The following is a 26,703-nucleotide window of genomic DNA, read 5'->3' as shown; positions in this document are numbered from 1 at the left end:
TAAGCAAGAAACGCATGGACCGTTGCCCGACATAAAATTAATCAAAATTCTTCATCATAAATGATGTGCAACGCATTTCACACAGTGTATTACTCAAGAACTATTGCTATTCTTTAATTAACGTTCTAAACTTCACAATTAAGTTTAAGTTTCGGAAGCTGTATAAATGAAAATATCATAAATTGAGTATTTTGAAGGAGAATATTGAAACAATGTAATTCAGTTGTAATCTCGCTTCTGGATCACTTTTCAGTTCTTCTATTAAATAATTAATTTAATTTAATTTAGTTTTCACTTGTCTAAGAAAGAACAAATTAGAACGACTATTTAAAGAAAAATTTATTCCAATTGTATTAGATTTTTAGATGGTAAAACAATTAATTAAAATCGTAGGAACGAATATTGAAAGTAATAAAAAAGTAACCATCATTTTTCTTTTGGATTTCAGCTTTTTCGAAAGAGATGCATGTCTGAGGAAAGGACAGACTCACGAGTATTTTGTAATCATCATGAGGACACTCTGGATCATCCAGGTGGTAATCATCCTACTCGAGATACACTTATACTTCACAGGTAAGTTTGAATTCATGGAAAAGCATAATTTTACTACACTGTTACTATATATGGATATTATGATATTTTTAATAATATAATTATTGAATAAGCAAAGAGATTTGAAAGTTTGAACTATAGTTTCTTCTAAAAAAAGTTTAACAAAATTACATAAAATATGGAATCTCTTTTAAAATGTAAAAAACAATCTTTTTAATTATTCGTAGAAAGGAAAGTTTTAGTTTTAAAAACGCTATTTGTTATTTAGCGTTTCTAAATTTTGTGTTGCATATTAATAGTGTGTATTGCTACTTCATTTAAAATTCTTTTACTGTTTCGGATGTTACGTATTTAATTTTGTCAGGGAAATGTGGTATTTTGAAGATTTTATAGGATTAGAATTAGAAATTTTATCAGGAAACGACATATTCGTTCGTATTTCTACCTCGTACGTTTTCTTCTTGCAAATCGCGTGTTTAAGTATAGCTCTCCTAGCCTAAATAATTTTGTTTCTAATTCTGTGCTCCTCCTCGTCGGTATTCGCTTCACGGCGGCATACAATTTTCAACGGTAATGATGCTGCCTGAAGAAACACGGGCGTTCGACGGCGGCACGCCACACTTTTCCCTTCTTCAGGCAAGTTATTTTCGTGCCGGCAATGGAAAACACTTAATCCGATGGCTGACAAGCAATTTCCGGTTATCGCGTTGCTGAAAACCCGCGGCTCTTACTTTCGCCTCGTTAGTGCTGAACCTATCGACGTCGCGACGGGCGCATCGAAATCATGTCGATCACTCGTCAATGTCCTTACATCATGACGATTCGCTTCTTCAGGACATCGAGACTGTCGACGCAGATATATACTAACGAACAAATTCGTAGAACGTCTCATTCCCGAACGAGACGATGCCGTTCTGAAAATTTAGGTCATCGCCGTAACACCTCCGAAGCTTTAGATCTAATTGAAAGTTTAATTAAATGCACACCGGCCCCTATTACCGGACCGTTTTACGATTCCCGATTCGGCAAACTTTCTGAAATTGTGTCAGATTAATCTTCCACTATGTGCGAATACTAATCATTGGTAAATTCAATTTAGAAAACTGTATCCGCCTGAACTTTTACTTTGTCTATGTTTAAGTTAAAGACAGATATAAGATTTAACGTATTTATATCGCGCTAATTATTTCTCGTTTCATCGTGTATCATTGTTAATGAAATTTCTTTTCACGCAATTTAATATTTTCTTGGTTATACATGGATCATTATCGTTGTAGATATGGAAAGAGAATGTCTCATAAAAAATTGAGTTCGTGAATGTTGAATAATCGATAGTCAACTTAATTAGTCAGTAAATACACGGACGCAAAAGTTCAGTAATACTTCAGCATGATTCATATTTCATATTTTTATGGAGTGTTGATGTTTATTGCATCATTAATTGCTATTTTCCAAATTCATAAATTTTGTGTGCTATAAGAAAAAAAAATAAGAATCCTTTAATACGCATGAATATTTTGTTTTAATTAAAATATATTATTTTTTCTTGAATTTAATATTTTGTTAAAATTATAATGTTCTCTATCACATGGTATGAAAACCTCTATAATTTTTTCACACGGTAGAAATATTACTCTAATAATCCCTTAGAGTGTCATTCGTTTAATAGCCTCTTCTTTCCTTTTTTATTCCGGTTGTAAAGAATTCGAGTATTTTTCCCGCGGGAATTTCTGGCGAATAATCACTTTGAAATACTGAACGCTGATGATGGCAACGATGTTAATTCATTTCGACGAGAAAATTCAAGTGAGATATGCTGATCAACATTGAGAAAGTGATCTATCTCTTGTATTATTAATGACAAATGCCGAATACGCTCATGCACAAAGATTCCATGCTTCGATCGAGCTTTTTCCAACATGCATGAAAAAGGAACTGAATTCATCGTTCATTATATTACTCTATAAAAGTGAATTAGTGTATTATCACTGACATCAATGCTACACTTATAACTGTAATATCAGCGAATATTTTCCAGTAATAAGACACTGATTCATATTTAGAAGTTATGGTTTCTACGAATTGAATCTGCAGAAAATCATAACCTCTAAAAGTGAACCAGTGTATTATTACTGAAAAACAGTAAATATTCGCTGATGATTATATCAGTTATAAACGTAGCACTGAGGTCAGTAATAATATAATGATTCACTTTTACAGAGTATGAAAATTAATTGAAATTATTATTAATAAAATATGAATTCTTTACGTTCCTTCTTATTCTATTTATATTTGTTCTAAGTTATCATCTTAGGAATATATTTTGTATATTATTCATTGTTTAATAGGGAATTTAAGTAAAAGCAATAATTTTATAATATATACTGCAGTGTAAAAAGAACTTGAAATAAACGAAAATATGCCATAAACGTGTACACGTCACAGCGTGTATATCGCAACGTTTTAAAAGCGAACTTTGTATCGTCGGCGCGAGGCGTCAAGTTTCCAGAGCTTGGGCTTACAACTCGTTGAACAGAAATAGAAACTTTCCGGATATTTACCGTCTGAGTTCTCGCGCAAGGTGCGATTATGGGTGAAATCTCCTTTTTTTTATTGTTAGAGAAGTCTGAGATGTGCGCAACTAGGGACAAGCGAATGAGCGCGAGAGGTAAACAGGATGCGAGGCACAACGAGCGAGGAAGTTTTCGGTTGAATATCCATGGAAATTTGCCGCGGTTTGGCGCGTCTTGGGCATCGGTAAATGCCCGGCCGAACCGTCGTAATTGCCATGACTAAGTTATTCACTTAAGCCACTCGGGCGATGCTCGGGTTATGCGTTATCGTCGCAACGGTGGCTGCATTAATCTCCGAGCAGGAGGGTGCTTTGTCGTCTCTCGCAATCCCTGTGCCGCGCCCTTCGTCAACCATGAAAATCGTCCTTAATCCTTGATCATAGTCGACCTTAGAACTAACAGCCCTTGGAGAGACAGATATTATGGACGTGGAACTTTCCCGTGCGAGAAAATACATGGCGTGATTTCTCACGTTTTGCTATAGCATTCTCGTAATTTTCATTTAATTGAATCTTCTGAGAGACTTTAATTAATCGATCCTACACATTCTGCTACAAATCTGCGCTAAGATGTAAGGATTAAAAGAAAAAGGCATTAATGAACAGATTTATACAAAGTTCCTATTTTTATAATTATTGTAAATTCTGGATGAATTTTTTACACGAAATCGTTATTGTAATGAAGCACATAACATACAGCATCTATAAAAGAATCCACTCTGCAACTCGTTTTATAATTGCGTAGAGAAGTAGAAAGAATATTTGAAATATTTTTGAAATGCTTTAGAGATGAAAAGTTTTCACATGAAAAATATCTTAATGCTGACCATTTTGGTTTAGACAAGTCATGTTTCCGAAATATTTTTAACCGATATCATTAATTTTATACGAGATTATCTATGCATGCGATGCTCACTTCATTGACTATGTATAGTTTTTTAAATTTCTGTATGACAATTCTTTAATATTATTTTTTATTATTATGCTTCATATTTTTACGATTCTTGTTATTTTTTTAATTTTATATAGGTACTACTTGATGACCCAAATCGAGGATCAAAATATTTATATTATTGTTATATGAAAATAAATTTATACACTTGACGATCTGTTATTGGAGAGACAGATATTATAGGTATTTTACATTCTTTTGATTTATATATTTCAGAATTTATATTATTCACATTGTTAAACTACTTATTGCTTTATTAAATGATAATAACATCAAGAAGTGCGAAAATTATTTGTAAGAAGATTTTTCATTTATAGATAATTATAAATACTTCAATTTTCTTGTTTATTATAAGAATTTATGAGATTCAACATTCCAGATATCGTAATACGCACACAATCTTTAGATCTAATTTTATTTTAATAACAAACATATTTGTTCAACAAAATGTTATAACTATGTGAAAGCAATTTTCAGATTTATGATTTGACAAGAAAAATTGTTACTAATATTAATTTGTTATACGACGCGTCATTCACAGATGTTACTTGGATCGAGCAAAGTGGTTCCTATCTTCAGGAAGCATTGTTGTAATTTATGTTCGCAGTAAGCCAGGCGAAGCATCAGCAGAACTCAAGTGCCAATAATGCAATCGCCCCATTGAACGCCCCGGAGGGTAAAAATGAAGATGTTCTTGAAGGACCAATTGGAGAGGTGCTTGCTCAAAGTGGTACCACGGCAGTTCTGCCGTGCAAAATTACCGATCCTGGAGCTGGAACGGTAAGTGTCACACAGTTTGCTTAATAGTATATGTATATTTTATTTCGGTTTATTTATGCAGGGTAAATACTGAATAGTGTAAAAGATTTTAAGGGGTGATTTCTCACACAAATTCAAGGCGAAAATTTCATGTGATTTACAGATCCGCAAAATAGCTTAGTTTTAAAGAGATGTGTCAAAATTGTAGAAAAATTTTTTTCCAAAAATTTCAAAAACCACTCGGATTACTTGAAATTTGCTAAAATTTCGTCAAAATAAACTCAGTGATTTTCAAATTTTTGGAAAAAACGAAAATTTCCTTTTAACTTTGACACCCTGTATTTTTGAAACTAAGTCATTTCGGATATATGATGGTCATATAAAGTTTTCGTTTTGAATTTGAGGAATCAGCCTTTAAAATTTTTTAGAGTACTTAGTAGCCATTCTGTATATAAATGTTTCACCCGATTAGAAATATAGTTATGTGTTATTTATTTTTTTGCTGATGAAAAATAATTGCCATGTGACCAATTTTGTCAGTTACATCCTTTTTGTTCCAATTAGATACACATAGCTAAAAATAATATCATAAAAATTGAAAACATGATTTGTGTGCTCGCGTTGTATTTCACTAATAGTACGCTATTTGAAACAGTATAAATCGAATATTATGTTCAAATACGGCTATTAATATCGTGCTATGATAAAATGTAATACGAAAAGGATTAAAATTTCTATCTGTTACATGAATGTTGTAAATCAAGCTATTGAAAATGGCATTGTTCACTGCATTCAAATGCTTAATTGAAACACGTAAATGAGTAATTTTTCAGGAAATTATTTCTCTGAACGTACATTGTGTGAAATATTAATAATCAACATTTTTCCCTGCTTGATTCCTCACTCATACCATTTCTCTGCCCATCTCAAAAGCCGTTTCTTCTTCCATTCACACCAGATTTTCTAGATTTTCATTTCCGTTATACAGACAGGTCCGAACGATCCTCATTTAATTTCCGTTTCCTATCGTGCACATGCCAAGCGCGAATGATCCATAAAGAAAGGAGTATTCGCTATTTCTAATATGGTTGGCGTCCGTGGCGTAGCTGTGAAATGACCATTCAAATGTAAACCGTCGGGACGTGAATGACAAACGCGAAGATAAAATTTGAAATGTCAAAGAAGCTTTCTGTGGAAGAAATATCTTCCATCACGGGCACCATTAAAGTTGAAGTACAAATTTTCTCTGGTAACGTGAATTATCTCGACAATTGCACGCTGAGAATACTTTCAGACACGTTTTATCTTCATCGTTTGTGCCACATAAGAAAAAGAACAAAATGGATTACACAACGTTAAAACAAAGACATGCGTAACTAATTTTCGCTACTGTGTGATGTTGACGTTGATATATCTCTATACATCTATTCAATGAAGAATTACACAACTCCGTTCTCGAAAAAAATATAATTATTTTTACTAAAATATTTTATCAAATGAAATATATATTTTATTGCGAAGACTGATTCTATTCTAAAAAATAAACATTAAAGACTCAAATCTTATTTTTTTTGCTGCAATAAATGGTGTATGACGTTAATGCATGTAAATTCTAATATAAGGTACGCATAAAAGATAAATCCGTATTGTATTGCAGATCATACTAGTTGTCTTTTTTTACCGAGAAATTTGTACGAGAAAACATAATTCATTTTTAAAATATAGGTTGACAAAAAAGTTTAGCCACAAATTTTACATTTATCACATCATTAGTGACGTATATTTACAAAAAACAAACTGTAAGTTATATCTTTATTGAATACTAAAAATAATAATTAACATTCAAAATGACAACCTTTAGCTTTAAGGCGTTTCAGGAATGATGACTACGCATATATTTCCATGAATGAAATCTCTCAATGAACGGTCTTCAGTTCACCAACCGATAAAAATCTTTTGGTGCAGAGTCTTTCTGGTATTTACAATGTTAACCAACACTCCAGAGCGTTTTTCTTAAATATACGTTTCAAGTAGCTATTTGACATTCAAAATGACATCTTTAATGTCATTTTGATGTCATTTTGACATCAAAATGAATAACGATAAATAAGATCAATTTGCTTAGGTAATAATTTGATAAACACACAAAACTTTGTGGTCAAACTTTTTGTCATCCTATACAACTGTAAGAAGCAATAATATTTATTTTGCGTATGATGGAAGTTTATTATTCAGAGATATCGGCAAAACTCTAATAAAATAAAATAAGTAACACAAAAAGAGAGATACAAGAAATCAATAGCTGTCTCATACATTTGTCTCGTAACTAAGCTTGACGTAACGCATTTTAATAACTCTTTATAAAACTCAGGATTCTCCGATTTGTCGAGTCCGCGATTGAAAGCACAAACGAGTACATATTCCATCCCTTATGGAGATATTCTGCCTAACCATGCAAACATGTGTGTCCTGAATACGACACACAGTATTGAAAGCGGAAACGGACACGATGCGCCATGTTGGAAGTATAAATGATAAGTCGATACGGTATTTTTGTCTGTGAATTGCAGGCCGTTTGCTTTTTTCTCTCTCTTTTTACTGCGGCCCTCGCTATGTACTTTAATGCTGTAGCCGTCGGTCCAGCAAATTGCCCCAGTTTACGGTCTACAACGGCGCGCTACTCCGGCATAGCATATGCTCTTTGTCTTATTTAGAGTGCCATCCCCGAGAAAAAAATCAACGGACAATTTGCGTGAATAGCGAACGCATCTGCATTCGTACTTCATTTCGAGTTATTTTTATCCATGTCGTATTCTGGCGTTTCAGTAACGGATGGTGAAGTACTCATTGACAACACTCTAGTAGAAAATCGATGTCCATCGCGCACTAGTGCTAGTTAGAATTTTTCTCTTTAAGACTCCATTCCATAAACGTAATATAGGTATGGACTGCACTTTTTCTGATTCTAGCACCTGTGCTCCGTTAGAAAGACGATGCAGTATATTAACCTTTTGAGGATGGGAGCTTTTTAATAAAGAAACTTAAAGAAGACCTTATTTTCTAAGAGTCGGAACGATTCTGACATTAGAATTCTATTCAAATTTTAAAAAATAATCTGATTATCGTGAAACTCAGTTTTAGGAAGTTTTCGATATCGCTAAGTTTGCATGTAGTTTAAAAATGTCAAATTTCAAAATAAAACCTCCAATGAAAGAAGATCCAGTGTCACGTAGCTCAAAGCTTGGAGATCAGTTTGGAAATCATTAGTAACTATTTGCATAGTACTAATGAGTTTCAAATAAAGCGAAACTGGAAACTTGATTGTTACTCTCTCTTTGCAATTAAACATTCCCTAAAACCAAGTTGTGTATATGTGTATGTATGTGTGATAATCAGATTATTTTTAAAAAATTCTATCCGCCATATTGGATTTAACATTAAAAATTTTTTATTTCTGATCTCAGATTCGAATAGCATTATCAAATTATCCACAGGGCAAGTTTCATAAAAATAAAAAAAACGAGCAGTTTATAAAATAGGTAAAAAGAGGTAACCCAAAATGTGATTGCCTGTAAAGAATTAATTATATCAGTCTCTCTCTTCAACTAGATATTTTAGAAAGAGGAGGAGCGAGAGAGAGAGAGAGAGAGAGAGAGAGAGACCTAGCAATCAAACTATCTCATTCTTTCTAAACTAACAACTTCATAGGAATGCACAGTCTATGTTTCATCCGCACTCTCGCGTTTTCCACGCCTCTCGATGTTAATTCCACCCCTCTCGGAAAATTTGAGATTACATCTCTGCGTCATCCCGGTCGATTCAGTATTTGGAATGTATTCTCTCGTAAACTATGCCAAATTTCGTGCGGTAACGTCGCGTAGTTGGACCGGATGCCTACTACGCACGCCTTCGCTCTTGCGAAGCCGAGAAAGTTCGCTCGGGAATATTTTAGAATATTTTAGCGGGTTTTGGCATTAAACCGATGCGACGGCGCGCCAGATGCCGCGTGACTGTTTCTCTTTTTTTCTTCCTCCCCCTACAGGAAAAAGGGGAGGAGAGAACGAAAGAGCAATCCGCGTTATATGCATACACGATCGAGATGATGGAAACATTCCTTCTCTCGATACTCACTAGCGGTACACTTTAGAAATCGGAATGGAATTCCGAGAGTCGACAGACGATTCTCTCTGCGCGACAGACGACGCACGTTTCCATAAAATTCCGATGAGAGTTTCCCGTACCGCCGACATTGCGACGTGAATGAGACGTAAGCCGACTTTAAACACGCATTTTCCGACACACCTGCTTCGTAACGTTTGAAAACAGACTTACATGCACAATAACTGTCGTATTTAGAATTTATAGCATGTCAAAAGTTATAAACTATTGCATGGGCGTATTTAGAAGGTGTGAGGATTCAACCCTTCCCTCTATAGAAATTTATGATTAAAGTTATGATTGTGACAAAACCTGATATTTTTCCCATTCATTCCAAAATGAAAAACAAAAAGGAGACATTCCAAGTTCTAAAATATCAAAAAAGCAATTTATTGGTGCAAAAAATTGCTGCTATCTGTGATAAAAACCCCACCTCACAAAATTCGTGAAGACACTCATAAACTACTGTCTTAGATGAAATTAATAATTGCAAATTTCTTGATAACTCGTGATTAAATCTCGTTGCGGGTGTATTCCTCATTAAAATGTCTTAGATAAAATTAATAATTGCAAATTTCTTGATAACTCGTGATTAAATCTCGTTGCGGGTGTATTCTTCATTAAAAGATTTTTAAATAAAAATCTGTATTGTAATTTCTTTGGTGATTTCCGCATCTATAAACACGATCCTGCAGCGGCTTTTCTTCAGCACTTAATAAATTACATTTCTACGGAGAAAAATGTCAGAGATTCTTTTGACTCTATACGCTTATTTCTTGAAAAGAACAGACGCTCGCTTTGACACAAATCGAAATTGCGTTTCAATAAGCAGAAACAAATCGATACGCGCTGCGTGTCAATACTAAAGCCCACAACCGCTATAAACGAGCACGAAGACTTGGGAACGCTCTCGGGGGATGCAGCATGTTTATACAAACTCCATGGAGGGTTTACTTTTCTCCCTTTGATTTCTGGATTTTACAGCTCCGTTGGGCACGGAGAGCGGAGACTTCAGCTCGTAATTTACTTACAGCGAGAGTATTTCAAGTCTCTTCTTCCCATTGTACGCATTGCCAGAATTATGTATAAATTTAACGGCAATAAAGCGATTTACGTTATTTTTAACATCATTTCTTATAAGACATTCGTTGCTAGTAAAATTAATGCTTTTAGAATTAATTGTTTTTGTCCCCATTCGATTACGGAATAAGTTATATGGACTAAATCTTTCACGAAAGAAGATACTTAAAAATTAATTAATAAAATTGAAATATATTTATATTTGAATCGAATAAAATTTCAGAAAATTGACCTAGATTTATTGCTAAATCTCTCATTATTTGAAATATGTGAAATAAATGCTGTTTGTCTGACAAGTTGGTTTTGCGGAAGAAATGAAAGCAAATTTGTTCAAAATAAATATAAATGTATAAAATGTGTATTAATAATATATTAACTCTTATTGTTAGTATACACGATGATTTTACGGTACTTCACGATGGATCGTTCATGTTCCGGATTAATTTTCATCACTTTTTTAGGTAACAGAGCAAAACGAATCGGATAAATTTTTGTTTATTGATAAAAAAGTAATCAAAAACAAATTTTGTTATTAAGTTTTATCATAAATTTGTAATTTTTACACTTTAGTCTGGATTTCATATAATAAAATATATATATAATACATAAATATAATATTTCTTATTACACAACGAAAAAATAAAAAAGAGGAAATTATCCAATACATCCTGAAATTGAGAGATGAAGCGGATCACCAGTTTATTAAACTAATCTAGCAAACTATACACTGTCGAAAATCATTATAATTTGCATATGTTTTATTGAAACATACATTTTTCATCAATGAAGAAGTTAGATAATTTAAGCAAGTGTCTACAGTGAATTTTATAAATCATTGCAACGATCATAGATGACAACTTTCAAAACAGTTTTTGTAACAATCGTACTTGCGTAAGAATGCTGCCTTCTTAGCAAGATATAATTAAAATATTTATCAACGACAAGATACTATTAATAGTATCTCGTCAGTGTATTTGTAAATCTAATTAAACGCATATAAAAAAGTTGTATTCATTAAGACGGGAAGATTAGATTGGCGCTCAAAGATCACAACCTCCTCGATACAAATTTTATATAAACGTGGTCTTGAAAATTAATAGATAGTGTTACATAGAGAAAAAAAACGTAGCTTTAATTTTATTAAAATTTGAAAAGATCGGAAGTGAGAAATCTCGATTCGTTTCTTTCTATAGTTTGAGAGATTGATATATTTATTTATTGTCTGTATGTATAGGTATGTATATATCGCTGTACCGATCGCTCGCTGGCAAGATTTTTGTTCTGGATGATACGAAAGTTGCAAAATCTAAGACCACTTATGCAAAACTCCCTGTCACGAACCGCATATAACCTCGGTGGATCCCGCGCGTTGTCGTCGACCATGAATAAAAGATGAATTCATGCGCGTCTTGTGTACTACAGAAATACAGAAACAAGGCTGCCCCAGGTTCTTTATACCACAGCTAAGTCCAAAACAAGTAAAAAGTGCTATCATGGATGGTAAAAAGGGAGGAGGTTGAAGAAAAGGGGGCAAAAGCACATTGCATATTGTCTATAACTACCATCATATGGAAGTTTATCCTTTCCGCGATAAAGTAACATGTCGTGTATTTGCAAAGGCAACTAGATATAGAAGTCTTAAAATTTATTCAAATCATAAATAAATCGTATTTGTATCTATTTAAAATGTCATTTACTGAAATACACTGTAAAAAAAATTACATGTAAAATTACAACAATTATCTAATATAAAGAAATATGTACATAATTATAATTTATTGCTGATTTTCTATAAGAACCTATTAATTTGCGTTTTCCTTTTTCAATTACCAAGAGATCCTATTTGTTTACTTTGATACGTTAAAATAACATTATTAAATATAAATAGATAATAAATTTATAAGTATAAACCTAGAAGTATGTAATATAGAAGATAGTATCATTAAATATACATTATTATACGAGTTCTTCCATTAAATGTCCCTCAAACACGTTTTTACTCTGAAAATATCTTTTGAAGAAAGTACGAACCTTCTTAAAATCTTTTAAATTCCTGCGCGTATTTCCCACTTATAAGATATCGTATTACCGCTTATAAATTATCGGCAGACTTCTTTTCGTGTTTTATCAATGAACTCGGGGATTCTTCAATTTAAAACTATCATTTATCTTTCCTCGGAATGCGTCGAAAAAGTTTCGCGTAAAAGTTGAACGGAAATATTCAAAGTCGTTTTTATTCCTAGGAGGGGGGGTCTTTATTTTCAGTATTCTCTCAAATATCCGGTGTTATTTTAAATCCAAGGAGAAACCTCTGAAATCAAGCGTTTCTTTTACAGTACAGTCTGTACAGACGTATATATTCAGAGAAATTTTCACTCTAATATAATTGGAGACTTGAGAAGTTGAGTACTCGATGATTATAAGAAGTATAATAAGCAATTTATTTTGTCGCGAAAGGATCCATGATCGTTCCTCCAGACGGAATCCGCAGAGACCGGACGACTTAAGTATGCTTTCCGCACGGTAATTAATCATTATTCCCACGAGCCGCGATTCAAACGCGAATTATGCAAAGCGCTGTGGTCGATCCTTTGAGTTTGGATCTCAAATTTAGCGCATAACATTATACGACTGTGCGTATAATGGAATTAACATATTCCGCCAAGATCTATTCGCGTACCAGGCGTAATGCACTTATCTCATCCCAAAATGCGTGTTGCGAGATAACGTAACATTGTGATGTATAATGGAAACCGTCAGCCGGAAAGATCACCTGCCGGAAACGATGCTGCAAGGGAGAGAACATCGGTAAATCACGCGATAAATGTCAAAATCCGTTGGACGATAAAGGACGCGCGGCTGCCATCAAAGTACTACGAACATCGACATTTAGAATGAATTGATAATGAGCACCGCAATAACTAAACGCGCTAGAATGAGATCCATACAGCGCAGATCTCTAAGAGACGTCTTAAAGACGTTTAGAAGACATTCTAAGGACGTGCCCAGAACGTCCCTCGGATAAAATATATTAAATGCTATGTGAAAGATGTACTATATGATGGTGGTCTGTTTTGTTTCTCTCGCTAGCATCTCATTGGTGGTTTTGTGTCCCGTTAGAATTAATCACCAATGAGATGCTAGCAAGAAAGATAAAACCAGAGATTTTGACATTGATGCCCGTTTCTATTAGTGTAGATTAACTTTAATTTCAGTTTAATTTACTTTTCATCATTTTCATATTCTTTAACCTGTCTTTGAACAGTCAATCAGACCAAATTTTTTTTATGGCGAATCTCTAGGGCTCTAAACAGGCCTACTAAGCTTATTGTTTCAAATTTACTGCCAGTGCTGAAAATTTATAATTCACGCACTATAGATTTTTAACACTGACAGTGAATTTTGGATCACAGCCGTAATGAAAGTCTGGCATATGTTGTTGAATTTTTGATTAGTTTCATACGAAACATGATGTACGGAACCAATCAGATGATAACTGAAAGAGCATGTGAAAAAATTGAAAAGCAGTGAACATGTGAAATGTGTTATATAGTTGTGTAAACGAACGTGTATGTGTATACGTCATTTTGTGTCAAATTACTGGAACATATGCCAGACTTTTATATACTTCTAAGGATATTACATTCAAAAAAGTGATTTTGCAGTTAGAGCGAAAATTATCTAAGTACGAAAAATAATTAAAATAGATAAATTTCTAGCAAGTACTGCGATATTGGATATGTATTGCACCTAATCATATAGATAACAGAGATAGAATTTAGATTTGTGCTATAAATTCTATGCGTATGATACATAATTTTCTATCAGATACAAAAAACAGCTATAATTCTAGCTGGAACAGCAAAATATTTTTTTGCGTGTACTATGTTTAAGTATCTCTCATTCTACAGTGAGCACGCGTTTAGCCTTTGTTATACTTAGTCCATTCTATATGCAGTTAGGAAAGAGTCGAGTTTTGCGCCACGCACTCTTTACCTCAACGTCATCGCCGACAAAGAAAATAGATATGCACGGGTTACTGCCAAGTTGGAGTGCTTCCTCGAAGAACGTCCTCGGCTACGATGAATCGTAGGATAAGACGGGCGAAGGTATAATGGAGGATATCCGGATGGTTGAGATACGAGGGATAAAGTGCGGTGGAGTGAGACTCTCTCCTTTGAGAACGTATAAATGTAACGAATGAGAGATTGAGGGGAATTATCGGAAATGAAAAGATTCGAGTGACGAATTCTTTCATAGACATAGAAACACTAAATTCCCACCTCTAAAGTATCCTTAGGTACCTTCCCGTCTTCGCTTATAAAATTATAAGCGTTTTCCCGCTATTTCGCAGGAAGTTTTCTGCTGGTTTCGGATGTCGCATAAGATACACGAGTAAAACGAACAGCTTCAAGAGCTCGGGTTTGATACCGCAAAGCTTTTGGTTTATTTGGTCTTCAACTTTATTCCCCATGCGTGTGATAAAATTTGTTCTATGTCGAATGAGGAAAATACGTTTCAAAAGCGTTGCCTTCTGCAAACTGAATGGAATGTATCATGGCGAAACGCGATTGATAAATCACAAACAGGTCTGATTGGATGGCACAAATGGAATCGATATCACGAAATGATGAAAAATAAATTAAGCGTTTTAATGCTTCCGCATGAAAATTGTATATGGAATACCCATTTACAGAGCTAATGTAACGCAAACGTGTAATACCATCATATTATAATAATATAAGCTGCAATGAAAAAAAAGATTGGTTGCCATATTTTACCATCTAATTTGCTGCAGCAGCCAATCTTTTTTTTCAGTGTGCTTTTTATTAAATTATATATTTTTTGTTAAACTAAAAACAATTATATCGCATCTACATTGTATTTATTGGTTCAATTGCAAAATCAAGTTTTATTAAATTTATCTAAAGTGTTAGATTCAATTCGCAATGTTACATCGTGTAGAAATCCTATGTACAATTGGCTAACGTCAATCATTCCTAAAATGATAACATCAATGTTTGGTTAAATAAAGTAACAGATACAATGATTGAGCGATGTACAGCAATTGACTAACACACTTACGCATCTCAATACGTCAAAATCGACATATCGATTATAATTGTTTTCAAACTAAACCTCAGTGTGTGTTTACTCTTGTTAAATTATAACCAATGCGCAAACTCACTGCCACTTCAAGCTCGCAAGACGAAAATCGATTTTTATTGCTGTAAGCCACAAAACCCTGCAGTTAGTATACATTATATAAAAGAAATTCTCTTCGTATCCGCAAATATCCACATAAAAATAAAGTTGATTAACAAAAATAAATGATTTTATAATGAATAAAATATCAAATATTTTTGATAACTTAAGCTTGATATAAATTATTTGAACACCTTGATCTAAAAATGCAAACATATATTCTACAAATATTTTTATTCCAGGCGACAATTCATTCTTTTATGAAGATGTGATTATTAAAATTAAATTGTGATAATATCAAGTTTGAACTGATCATATAATAACATTAAAGAAATTGGACTAATAAGTAAATAACACAAATAATAGAGATTCCTATACTTGATTGAAATATTGGTGCTTACACTGAAAAAAAGATTGGCTGCTGCAGCAAATTAGATGGTAAAATATGGCATAGTATTTTTAATTGGCTACAGCAGCCAATTTTTGGTTGCGTTAGCCTATCTGCAATGTCAGTATAGGATTTCGATAGACTAACACAACCAAAAATTGACTACTGCAACCAATTAAAAATGCTATGCCATATTTTACCATCTAATTTGCTGCAGCAACCAATCTTTTTTTTCAGTATAATAATATTTATATGTCAATGTTTTAAATACATTTTTTCAGTTATATAAAGTGCGCGCCGATTCAGATTTAAAACTCAAACAAACTAAAGCTAAAAATAATATCATAAATCACATTGATTATCAATCCAGGAATGATGCCAAGCATCTTAAAATATTGCAAAGAATTTATTGCGGAAAATACGACCTCATTCAAATTTCAAATTTGATAAATCGAATCGGTGAGCAGTTTATAGAACTGAAAAAATATATTTAAAAAATTTACATATAAATATTATTACGTGCCAAGATCCGCTTCGACCGAATATAGAATTCTTACTCTTAAAAATTGCGATATTTTTTTAAAGAAGAAAATGTACAATATTATTTGTATTAGTAATCACTATGGAAGGTTTAATATGAATAACTTAAATAATAATTATCTTTAATATTTCAAGAGAGAGAATTTCATCTCAATCTCTTCGATTCTATGAGTATAATACCGTCGCTATGTAGCTTTAAGTTTCCGGGATTGTGACGCGTATATAGTGCGATTGTGTAGTGGTTGGCTTGATTCCCGCGCAGAGCGGATAGGTGAGGGAACTTTCCTCATTACAAGAATACTTTTAAAACGGTTCCGCTGATAAACGAATAAACTTTCGGTGTTTCTTATCGGCAATCCCGATGCTCGCTATCAAGAAAGAGTTGAAAGCGATCGCGAGCGACGGGACGGGCTGTCTTTAATTTCCTTCCTGCCGTTGCTGCAGAGTCTCATTGCGAATGGAAATATTCTTATCACTGCAAAAATGATTTCTCTTCTTTAACAAGCGATAAAAATTCTTACGACGATTTTTATATTAATAATTGTTATTTTATTATTATTTAGTAGGTACGCACTTCAATCAATTGTAACTTTGCAATATCGCGGATTTAAACGCAGCTTCTGTCCTCTCGCGCTCTATGCCATTCATTCTCGCAAGATATATCTGGTATGTAACAGCACAAGTCACCGATCGCGGGTGGCAATTCCCGGCCGACAGATAAAGAATGTGTCGGCATGGCATGCTGTAACTCGGAGTATTTCCCAATTAAGCTCCCGCGCGTCCCACAGCGGTGTCAGCTCGACTTGTGTGCCACGTGTGTGCACCTCCCGTACAAGTAGATGCCATTTACTTGCCACTGTACAAAGTCTTTTCTACCTAGACCCAGCAATCCCCACACGGTCGCGGCTTAATAGCTTCCCGCGGGAATGCCAGAGCCATCGGTTACCTAACTCGTGTCTAACAAGACTGATGATGATGATGAAGTCAGGCAAGACGACGTAAGAGGAAATTAAGTACGGAGGAGGCCCGACGCAGGTCCGACGTGCTACTCCAATTTGCATTTCGTTCCAAGTTTTAATTGGTTTTAATCCTTTGGCGGACTACACCCGCTAGCTTCGTATAAACTTTTAACCCTTTCCGGTGGAAAGCCAAATAGGCCGACGCCACATACTTCAACAGTTTCCCTCGTAAAGCCGATATACCATAATACCTTTTCGTACATTTCAGCTAAAAATAATTAGAAAGGGTATAGTTCAAAGCGGATAATTTAGATGTCAGGAATTTAGAACGAGTAGGGTTACCATATCTGATTCACAAGAAAGAATACGTACACTTTTTAAAAAAAGATGATGATCTGGAAATGATAGGAGGAGGTATAATTTTTTTGTGTATTAAATGTAAGTATTAAAAAAAATAAAATTTCTAGAACATAATTTTTATTGACAATTCTTATTAATATAATTTTATAAATCTATATCAACCTGATTTCATCTACTGCTGAATACTGACCTCTTCCAACCTTTTCCATTCTACATGATCTTTGGAAGGAAGAAGTTTGGCATTAAAATGCCATACTTGCCATGCGTGTTGGCGAGTACATATTTCCATTGATATATAATTGATTAAAATTTTATAAATAAAATTTTATTTATAAAATTTTAATCAATTATATATCAATGGAGATATGTACTCGCATTTATAAATAAAATTTTAATTAATGACTAAGAAGTTTTACGACCTCAAAAAGAGTACTTGTACTCTTAAAAGAATACGGCCAGTTAGGTTTACGGAGTAACACTAAGAACGAGCTATTTTTCACGTGTAATATATGTTGTAACGTGGATTAGCTGCTTGAAGACTTCATCATGAATCGGTTACTTCAATCTCTTAATTCTTAGGGAACCTCTTAATTGACTACACAAGTATCTTGAGCAATGAAGTCCACGTAATCGGCAGCAAAACGGGGACATTGTTCAGCCTAATAATCCGTACGTGTGTGTATAACCGTATCTGGAGTTAGTTGAAACCGAAAGACGGACGTCGGAAGGCTTTAGGCTCTTTGTCCTTCCGGCTGCTCGAAGACACCGCGAAGTTCTCGTAACTTCACGCCGATTGAGGCAAACTCTACTACCCGATAACTCCCACCAGTCAAAGACTGGCAACGTGCAAACACGTACACACACTCTCTCGCTCTTCTCTCTCACACGCACACTCCTGTCACATTGGATTCGCTGTTATACGTCGGTGAGCCGTAGATAGGTCCTTTTCGTGGGACCTAGGATTACAGCAAGCACTCTGGATTACTGGGTTTGACGGTACCAGAAATGTCATATCCTTGGAAATTGGTTTCTCCGAGATATATTACGTGGAATCGGCCTAATTATGTTTCTGAGAGTATTAAGACGTTTACGGTGGATCTCGTCCAGATGAGGGACGTAAATAAAAAATAATTGGCATGGCAACGTGACGTCTCTGATCGAAATTCAGAGGGAGGCTTTGTAACGAGGAATCTCCTAATCGGAAATAATTAAATTTCACTGAAAGCTGTTGATTAACAGGCAACCGCGTTATTACGTTTAGGAAACGTAATTACTTATTTACGTCCCTAACAAACAGGGAAGTGCTCGGAGCTGTATATTCAGTATATCAATCATTTACAATTAAAATATTTAATGTTTTATTTGATATTTCATACGAAACATATAAATATACAAATAGTCTCAGAATTTAACGGCCAAACTGCGAGAGTATATTTACAAGTGGAAATAACAAAAAAATGTTTTATATGAAGTTTAGCTAGAAATGCTTCATTATAAAGTTATAAACAAACATTCAAACAAAACGTGAAATACGAAACAACAAATTTTCCATTGCGCAAAATATGAAAGTCTACATTTCGTACATGAAAAGTTCGAACATGTTTATTTCGTGTGTACAGGGTGTCCCATTCTGTATACACTTTTTAAAAATGAATCGATACAGCTAGTATTTATATATACATATAAATCTTGCAAAAATTGTGATATATAAAGCCAATATGTACAGCTTATTGGCTATATAATATAATGTTTTAAAGTAACATGCTATGTTTGAATTAGACTATCATACGATAAAACATATACGTGCCTAAAAAATAATAACAAATTTATATAATAGTATATCTATAACAGATATCAAACAAGAGAAAAATTCTTTATTGTTATTGTAAAAAATATTTAAGAGTTTCCTTCGAGATATATTGTTTTTCTTTAAAAAAATTTTCAGAAAGAAGTTTTTCAATGTTTAAGAAAAAGTGCATCAAGATTAAGGTTTTAATAACATTTTCGTAATAATAATTTTTCATATCAGTTCTTTTTTACCTTTTAATAATTTAACAGATTCAAATTTGCGTAAACGATTAAATAAATCGGTTCTCTTCGACCGTACCTAAAAATGGTGCAAGATTGATGATATGCCTACATAATTAAATACTGTGCAATGTAACCGTTATCCAATATATTGAACATAGTTTTGTGGTTTGTTCTCTGGGGAACGAAAATTACCTTGAAATTAGGGTACTCTAATGGCTATGATAATTGATATTCGATGCGTGTCGAGGCTCCTCTGTCACATTGCCTCATAGGACATACATTACTTCTCATACATATATTGTTACTATAAATAACCTACTGCTTTCGAACACTATGATAGTATATAGACATAAACAACTTTCATTATCCAACTCATGCAGCCATAATCCTAATTACTTGTTTAAAGATAAATAGTACTTCTGTAATGTTCACAAAATTACATCCACTAATTTAAAAGCAAGTTTATTTCTTCTTTCATTTGCAAATGATTTAATTCTATATTAAGAGAATTAACAATTTTAATTTTATACAGGATATTAAAAAAACCATTCAGCACTCACATGATGGATAATATACACCATACCGAGTAAAAAAACTTTAGTGAACATAGCAGAGATCGATACTCTACAATTGTTTTAAATAGAGATCCAGCTGCAATTTTTTTTATAATATTTCGATTTTTTAGTATAAAACATGCAATTAATGTTTTTACTTGATTAATTGAATAATTTTCAAAATAAAATTTGTTTCATGTAAAAATTACGTGTCATAAATAAAAATGGTTACACATGTTAACTGTTTTTTTGTCGTTTTTTGTTATAGATCACGTGGGTGAGACGGAGGGACAGACAATTGTTAACTGTCGGTACTAGCACACACTCCATTGACAAGAGATTTGTCGTCAGACACTCGAGCACCGACTGGCAACTCACAATACGTACCGTAACGGTAAACGATGCCGGCATCTATGAATGTCAGGTAATTTAGCGAACGTTTTATATTCACCTATAATATCTTTTTTTATTTTCAGAGTATTTAATTGTGATGTTACATATTTTAATATATTTTAATATATTTTTATTCGCATTTCTGTAATTTAATACTATGATGTCACGTTGGCATACTTTATCGTATATCAGTTTTATCTTTCATTATATGAATTCTACATTTTTTTTTCAGCTTCGTATATGTATAAATAAATAAAATAAAGAGGTCATATATTACTATATAAGTGAGATAATATCTATTTTCATTTAGTTCACATCATCAAGCTTTCATAATAATGAAAACACGATTACTATCACTACAGACTTAAATAATAAATATAAGGTACATGTCATTGTGTAATAATTAAATAGCGACTCTTTCTTTAGAATGCGAAATTGAAAGAGTTACATTTTCAGTATCGATTGAGTGATTGTTTCAAACTATACATGATTAATTGAATAATTTCTAATATACGTGACACTTCGTTAAAGGTTTCGCATGTCTAAAATGTCAGTTGAAATGCCAAAGAGGTCGGTCACAAATTGTGTTTCAGGTCGCGGTGATTAGCCGTAGCTTTAGCCTCTGTTGGGTTCTCTAAAGGACAATCAACATTGCTTTGATGATGTGAATACAATTTATAGTATACATTACAGCATAAAGCGTGGCTTGTTATAATTTAAAATTGGCCATTGTTTTGCGGAAAATGCTCATGTTACGGTATAACCCGATTTCTTAATATCATTTTGTATAATATATTTATGTTATTATTCCAACTAATGTATAACTGTGTTTGTGTATAAACTCATTTATTTTAAATAATTTGAAGGTAAATTTATGTAAAAACGATTTTTATTCGTTATATTAAACAAATTTACAGGTTGATAATAGGAAGTTGTTAAATAGCTATTATCTTGTAACGAATAATTTCTTTCTAATAAATAATAAAATAATTTATAAATATATATTTTTTACTATATGCTAATAGAAGCGACAGATTTCTTTTAGTTACAATATTTAATTTATTCTGTCCATTTTTATCACAAAATAACAGCTATTTCAATATTTTCCCGAATGTTATCTGAATGTTTCAGCTTTTTCGAATTTGTGTCTTTCATATATACATATATGAAAAGTTAAATAAAAGATATTGTTACATTACGATTGCAGGTGACGTCGCATCCGGTACAGCGAAACTTCGCCCGTCTCAAGATTACGGAGGCGTATTCGATAATACCAGGTGCGCCTGATCTGCACGTGAAGCAAGGTTCGAACCTCCGTTTGGAATGCCAACTTATGGCGGCCACGGAAAAGCCCGTTTTTGTTTTCTGGTATCGTCAGGGTCGTATGATAAATTACGACGAGGAGCCCGGCGTTGATGTCAAGCTCACGTTAAACGGCTCCATTCTGACGGTGGACAAAACGAAGCTTACGCACGAAGGGAACTATACGTGCAAACCTAGCAACGCCAAAGCGGCGTTTGTCATGGTTCACGTGATCGAAGGTGAGAAACATAAAGTTACAACCTTCATCAGTTTCAGCTAAATTTAGCTTTGCGGACAATTGTAGGATAATTGAGAGATTTGAGGTTAATTAAAGGAAATATATGAATGCAAAACTAATTCAATAAAATATTACTTCGTGCCAATTAGGGTCGACGAATATATCTAACGTTTAATATAACAATTTAAATTTTTACTTGATAAGAAAGTGCGGTATTATGAATTTAATTCATTTAATGGAATAGTCTATTTATTTGTCTTTCAGCATAGAGATAATGATTCAATAAAAAATACTGAATAAATATTATCTGATAATATAAAAACCTTTTCTGCAAATTGCATAATAGCTATACAGACATTAAAGGATTAAAGTTATGTTTCCAAAAAAGTGCAGATCTATCTCGTTGTATTTTTTACGTTATCAGTATGAAGTAAAACAAATGACTAATGCTTACTGACCATACACAAGTAGTCCGCAAAAAGCTGCTATTTATGCACTGAAAAAATCTAATGACGCGCGATATTTACGATGTTTATAAGCTAGAAGCTAGATACATACAATATATATTCATATACATAAAATATAAACGATTGCTACAAACGTATCGTGAAATTATATCGCAAGAACATTCACAGAATATGGAACGTTAAAGCTCCTGTTCATTTATTATTATTATTATGTCAGATTGTGATGTCAAAAGCAATAAAATATACAATAAAAATATACAATGAAAATATACAATAAAAATTCTTACAAAATGAATTCAAATAGAATTCTGCAAATTGCATAATAGCTATATCTTTTTTTAATACTTTTACGATTATTGGAGACTCATAAAATATGTCCAATATCCTTTTGTTTCGGAAAGTATCGTTTTATTAAAATATATTTTTATTTTAATATACTTTTTGTAAGAATTTTTGTAGTGTATCTTCTTGCTTCTGACGTCATAATCTAAGATAGTAGTGATAAGAAAATAAGAATCTTAAATAACACAGAATTATTTATTAATAAACTATCTTGACTTCGCGGATAAAAAAATGTCAAGCGTGACATAAATAGAAAATACATCCACTTTTATATTTAATGAATAATGCAAATGTTACACAAGTCAGTATAATAGTAATATTACATATTGATATATGTATATTCGCTATGAAGGAAATTTTTGATGTTTCCCGGTGATTAAACTTTATTACCTACCCTCTAAATTCCACTATTGTACGGCAATATTAATCATGAATTAGGGCGACATGATCGCTAAAGATCCAATTTTAGAAAGATTTCTACAGCATGAACGGCTTACGGATTGTATCAGTAGGCCGAATTCTCGGATTAAAACGCGATGGTAATTAACTCGCTCCAGTTACTTCTGAAAAGAAGAGATCAGCCACTGATCAGCCGGGAAGAACTTCCACGAAACTTGAATATTCATTAGAGTAAGTGCCGAACAATTAAACGGCTCGTAGGGAGATCGTTACGATCGGATTTAGCGCGGCTCTCGTAGACGCATTCATCCCGCATAACTCGCCTGCGATAACAGAAGGGCGCTTCAAAATTGTACCACCGTCCCTCTAACGACGAAACTTTTACAAAACCCCCAAGTTTGTTCCGTGAAGACAAAGTTCGAACGCAATTTTTTGAAAGTATAGTGTATAACTTCGGGTCGGGTTTTACTTACATTTTAACGCGCTTAGCAACTACGTAACAACGCGATAGTGTCCGTGAGGCATTATCAAACTTATCTATTATTTCCTCCTTACACGAAACAATACCTTGTTCCCATACGATTTTATTTTAATCTTTTTTTTTCATGCTCATGTTCATCGCCAGTCATCCAAAGTTTTTTCAAGGCATTAGTGCAGATTGTATAATTAAGTCTCTTTAATTACAAGTTTACGGCTTTCTTTAACCAAACGCACATATTCTTATAAAAAATTAGAAAGAATATTAAGTTAGAAGAAAATATAGCTGCTAAAAACTGAAAAATTCTAAAAACTAAATAGTACTGAAGTCTATTAGAATTAAATTTTAGTATTTGAAAAAATGGCTTACTTTGAGGGAATTTAAGATGATGAAAAGAGAGAACTGCCTTAGAAAACTCGAAAAGTTCGACAGATATTCATCCACTATTTGCCATGTCGCCACCGATGCTGTAGCACATGACTAGGGAGTGTCACGTAAACGTGACCAGATTGTCGAGCGGTATTTGCTACAATAAGAAATGTGAAATGATCCGCGTTTCATCTTATATCTCAACTAGAAACGTCGGACGATCCCTGAGATCGTTTAAAACTCTGTTTTTCTACTCTCAAGAGAGGGCTTTACTGCTTCTCTCGTATGAGAAGAATACTTTTTCATTTTTCTCTAGAATTTCTGCTCCAATTTACACATGTATAATATCTTTAAAATATCTTCTATTATCAATACCAGAAAAGCAGAAAAAAAATGAATATTTGAATCTTTGTTTCACTATTAATCTGATTTATTCCGTTTTTATTTATCCAATTATTATTCCCAGAATTTACATATAAAGGGAATCTGATATATTTCATACTTTTTTATTAAAATCAAATTACCATTCTTAAGAGAGTAACGATTTACATTAAAAATATTCATATTCCTCGAGGGATGTATGCTTATAAAGTATAATATATGGAGTCGTGTATAGCAAATATTACATAAGATAGATAAAAAATAAAAACAAAGTTGATAATTAGATTCTATAGCCCGCAACTTTCCAGCGTATTCCTTAATTAATGATTCCTAAGGAAGATGCGAAAACTTTCGTTGGAATCATAATCGATCCTGCAAACAAACGCAAATGTCGTAGTTTTATTTTAAGCGTTTTACTGCATACAAATTCAACAAGCTCTTTACGTCCACGAGTGATAATCTAAAATTAAGCAGCCCACTCAGTTTTGTATCCCCGCCACCCCTTTCTACCGCGTATGAAATGTAGCTTTCTAATCTCGTTGCAGAGGAGGAGAAACCAGCGGCAATGCACGGGGGCGACAGAAGGAACCTCAGCCCGGCAATTTTGGCGAGCAACTTCCTCGTGTCCCTCCTGGCGGCCGTCAGCTGGAGGATACCGAGTTTCACGAGCCTTTACCCGACGTGAATTACCGCCGCCCCGGCGGCATTCTTCGGTCCGTGTGTCCTCCGCGACCTGGCGGCGGGTCCGGTGAGGAAACGAGTTTCCGAAGTCGTTGTTCCGCTGCCTGGTGTCGGCACGAGTCCCGCTCACTTCTAACCTAGGAAGAAACTCCGGTGTGTGCCGAGGATGATTGTGCGCGTGATACCACGAACTCGGTTTACCTTAAGTGTGTCTCTTTTACGTATACTATAGATAGACGCTACTCGAGGTTGACATCCGCGCGTGTTCGGTGCCCGATGGTGTCTTGTAGCTCAAGGACAGAAAGTCACCGGCGAGTCCGTTTGTCTCGGTATGGTGCACACCTGTAAAGCTCTTCAATCCTTCGCACTTTATCTTCCATCTCGGCCCGTTCTCGCGCGAGTGCCGCGTAAATGTGTTTGCCGAGACGACTGTACTCCGTTTTGGAATTGAGCTAGCGATTTACTGTAGGAGATACGTTTTACTCTTAAATTCTCGCGTAATTCTACGTGTCTCGTTGCGCGCGAAGTTGCAGTCCAACTTCTTCTGTCCACGATAAAAATGAGAAACAAGATTTCAACGTGTAAATACGATCGCAATTTCTCTTGTTGCACTTAGAGATTTTGTTGTGATGATAAATCGTACAAAACAATGATACTTCAAAAAAGTTCTGAGAACTGTCAAAAAAATCAATAATTTTCACTAATATATCTGGAAATTAATGATAAATTATCTAACCATATGGACATAGTAGTATGCCACGATAAATTTCATGATGAATTTATCATAAATGTATTTTTCTGTTTCAGAAATGTTTTATTTTTATTATTATTTGCTCTGTAAGCTCTGTGCAATATAATTTTCTTATAATAAAATTAGCAATTATTTCGGATGTAACCACGTGGATCGCAATGAGACCAGAGGATTACGGAACTATGGTACTAAGGTACGTCGTAAGATACGCATTGGTGAAAAAGTCGCGTAAGCGGAAAGGGAGTCCCTGATTTGTTTTGACGGGAAACTCGGTTTCTGGCAGGAAATTTGTTTCCCGATGGGAACTATTCCGCTCGATATGCGGCTCGTTGATATCTTTCGATGTGCGTGATCGGTGAATCGTTTTCTTCGTACGTGCATTCTACATATATACATACATATACGTATATATTCGTTACGTACAAACAAATGTACACGGCGAAAGCTCGATTTATCGTTCTTTCAATTAATCGTGGTATCAGTCATATTTTTGAATCCTAAAGTGATTTGTACCGTTTATCGTTTGCCGCATTCGTTGATTACACATGTTTTTGTTAAATCCCTTTCACGATAGCGTTTGATCGAGCTTTCATCGTATATACAATACGTTATTGCATAACGTAGAGGTTTGCTGCGAAAATTCTGTTTGTCGTGACGAGCAAAGCTGTAATAATGATGAATCGTACTCTTCAATTAATGTCCATTTCAATATAGATTAACTTTAATTTTGGCTTAACTTATTTTTTATCTTTCTCTAGTTTTAAAAAAAAATTAGAAAAAGATAACTTAAAC

General features: G+C 33.8%; 1 protein-coding gene across 4 annotated transcripts in view; it reads left to right on the top strand.

Moving 5' to 3' along the window:
- The window catches only part of LOC108726941 (neural cell adhesion molecule 1), a 173,081-nt gene extending 147,212 nt beyond the window's left edge, over nucleotides 1-25,869 (top strand). For all 4 annotated transcript variants that reach the window (XM_018454780.1, XM_018454783.1, XM_018454781.1 and 1 more), the window contains 5 exons: nucleotides 449-573; nucleotides 4,684-4,856; nucleotides 20,379-20,534; nucleotides 21,711-22,044; nucleotides 25,025-25,869. In XM_018454780.1, the coding sequence (XP_018310282.1) occupies nucleotides 510-573; nucleotides 4,684-4,856; nucleotides 20,379-20,534; nucleotides 21,711-22,044; nucleotides 25,025-25,164 (867 nt within the window). In that variant the 5' untranslated portion in view covers nucleotides 449-509 and the 3' untranslated portion in view covers nucleotides 25,165-25,869. The remainder of the gene's footprint in view (nucleotides 1-448; nucleotides 574-4,683; nucleotides 4,857-20,378; nucleotides 20,535-21,710; nucleotides 22,045-25,024) is intronic.
- Nucleotides 25,870-26,703: the final 834 nt, after the last annotated feature.

This window comes from Mycetomoellerius zeteki, unplaced genomic scaffold (assembly GCF_001594055.1).
Source record: "Mycetomoellerius zeteki isolate Tzet28-1 unplaced genomic scaffold, Tzet1.0 scaffold457, whole genome shotgun sequence".
NCBI lineage: Eukaryota > Metazoa > Arthropoda > Insecta > Hymenoptera > Formicidae > Mycetomoellerius > Mycetomoellerius zeteki.
The sequence above is the reverse complement of the archived record's forward strand: the minus strand, read 5'-3'. Positions and strand labels throughout refer to the sequence as shown.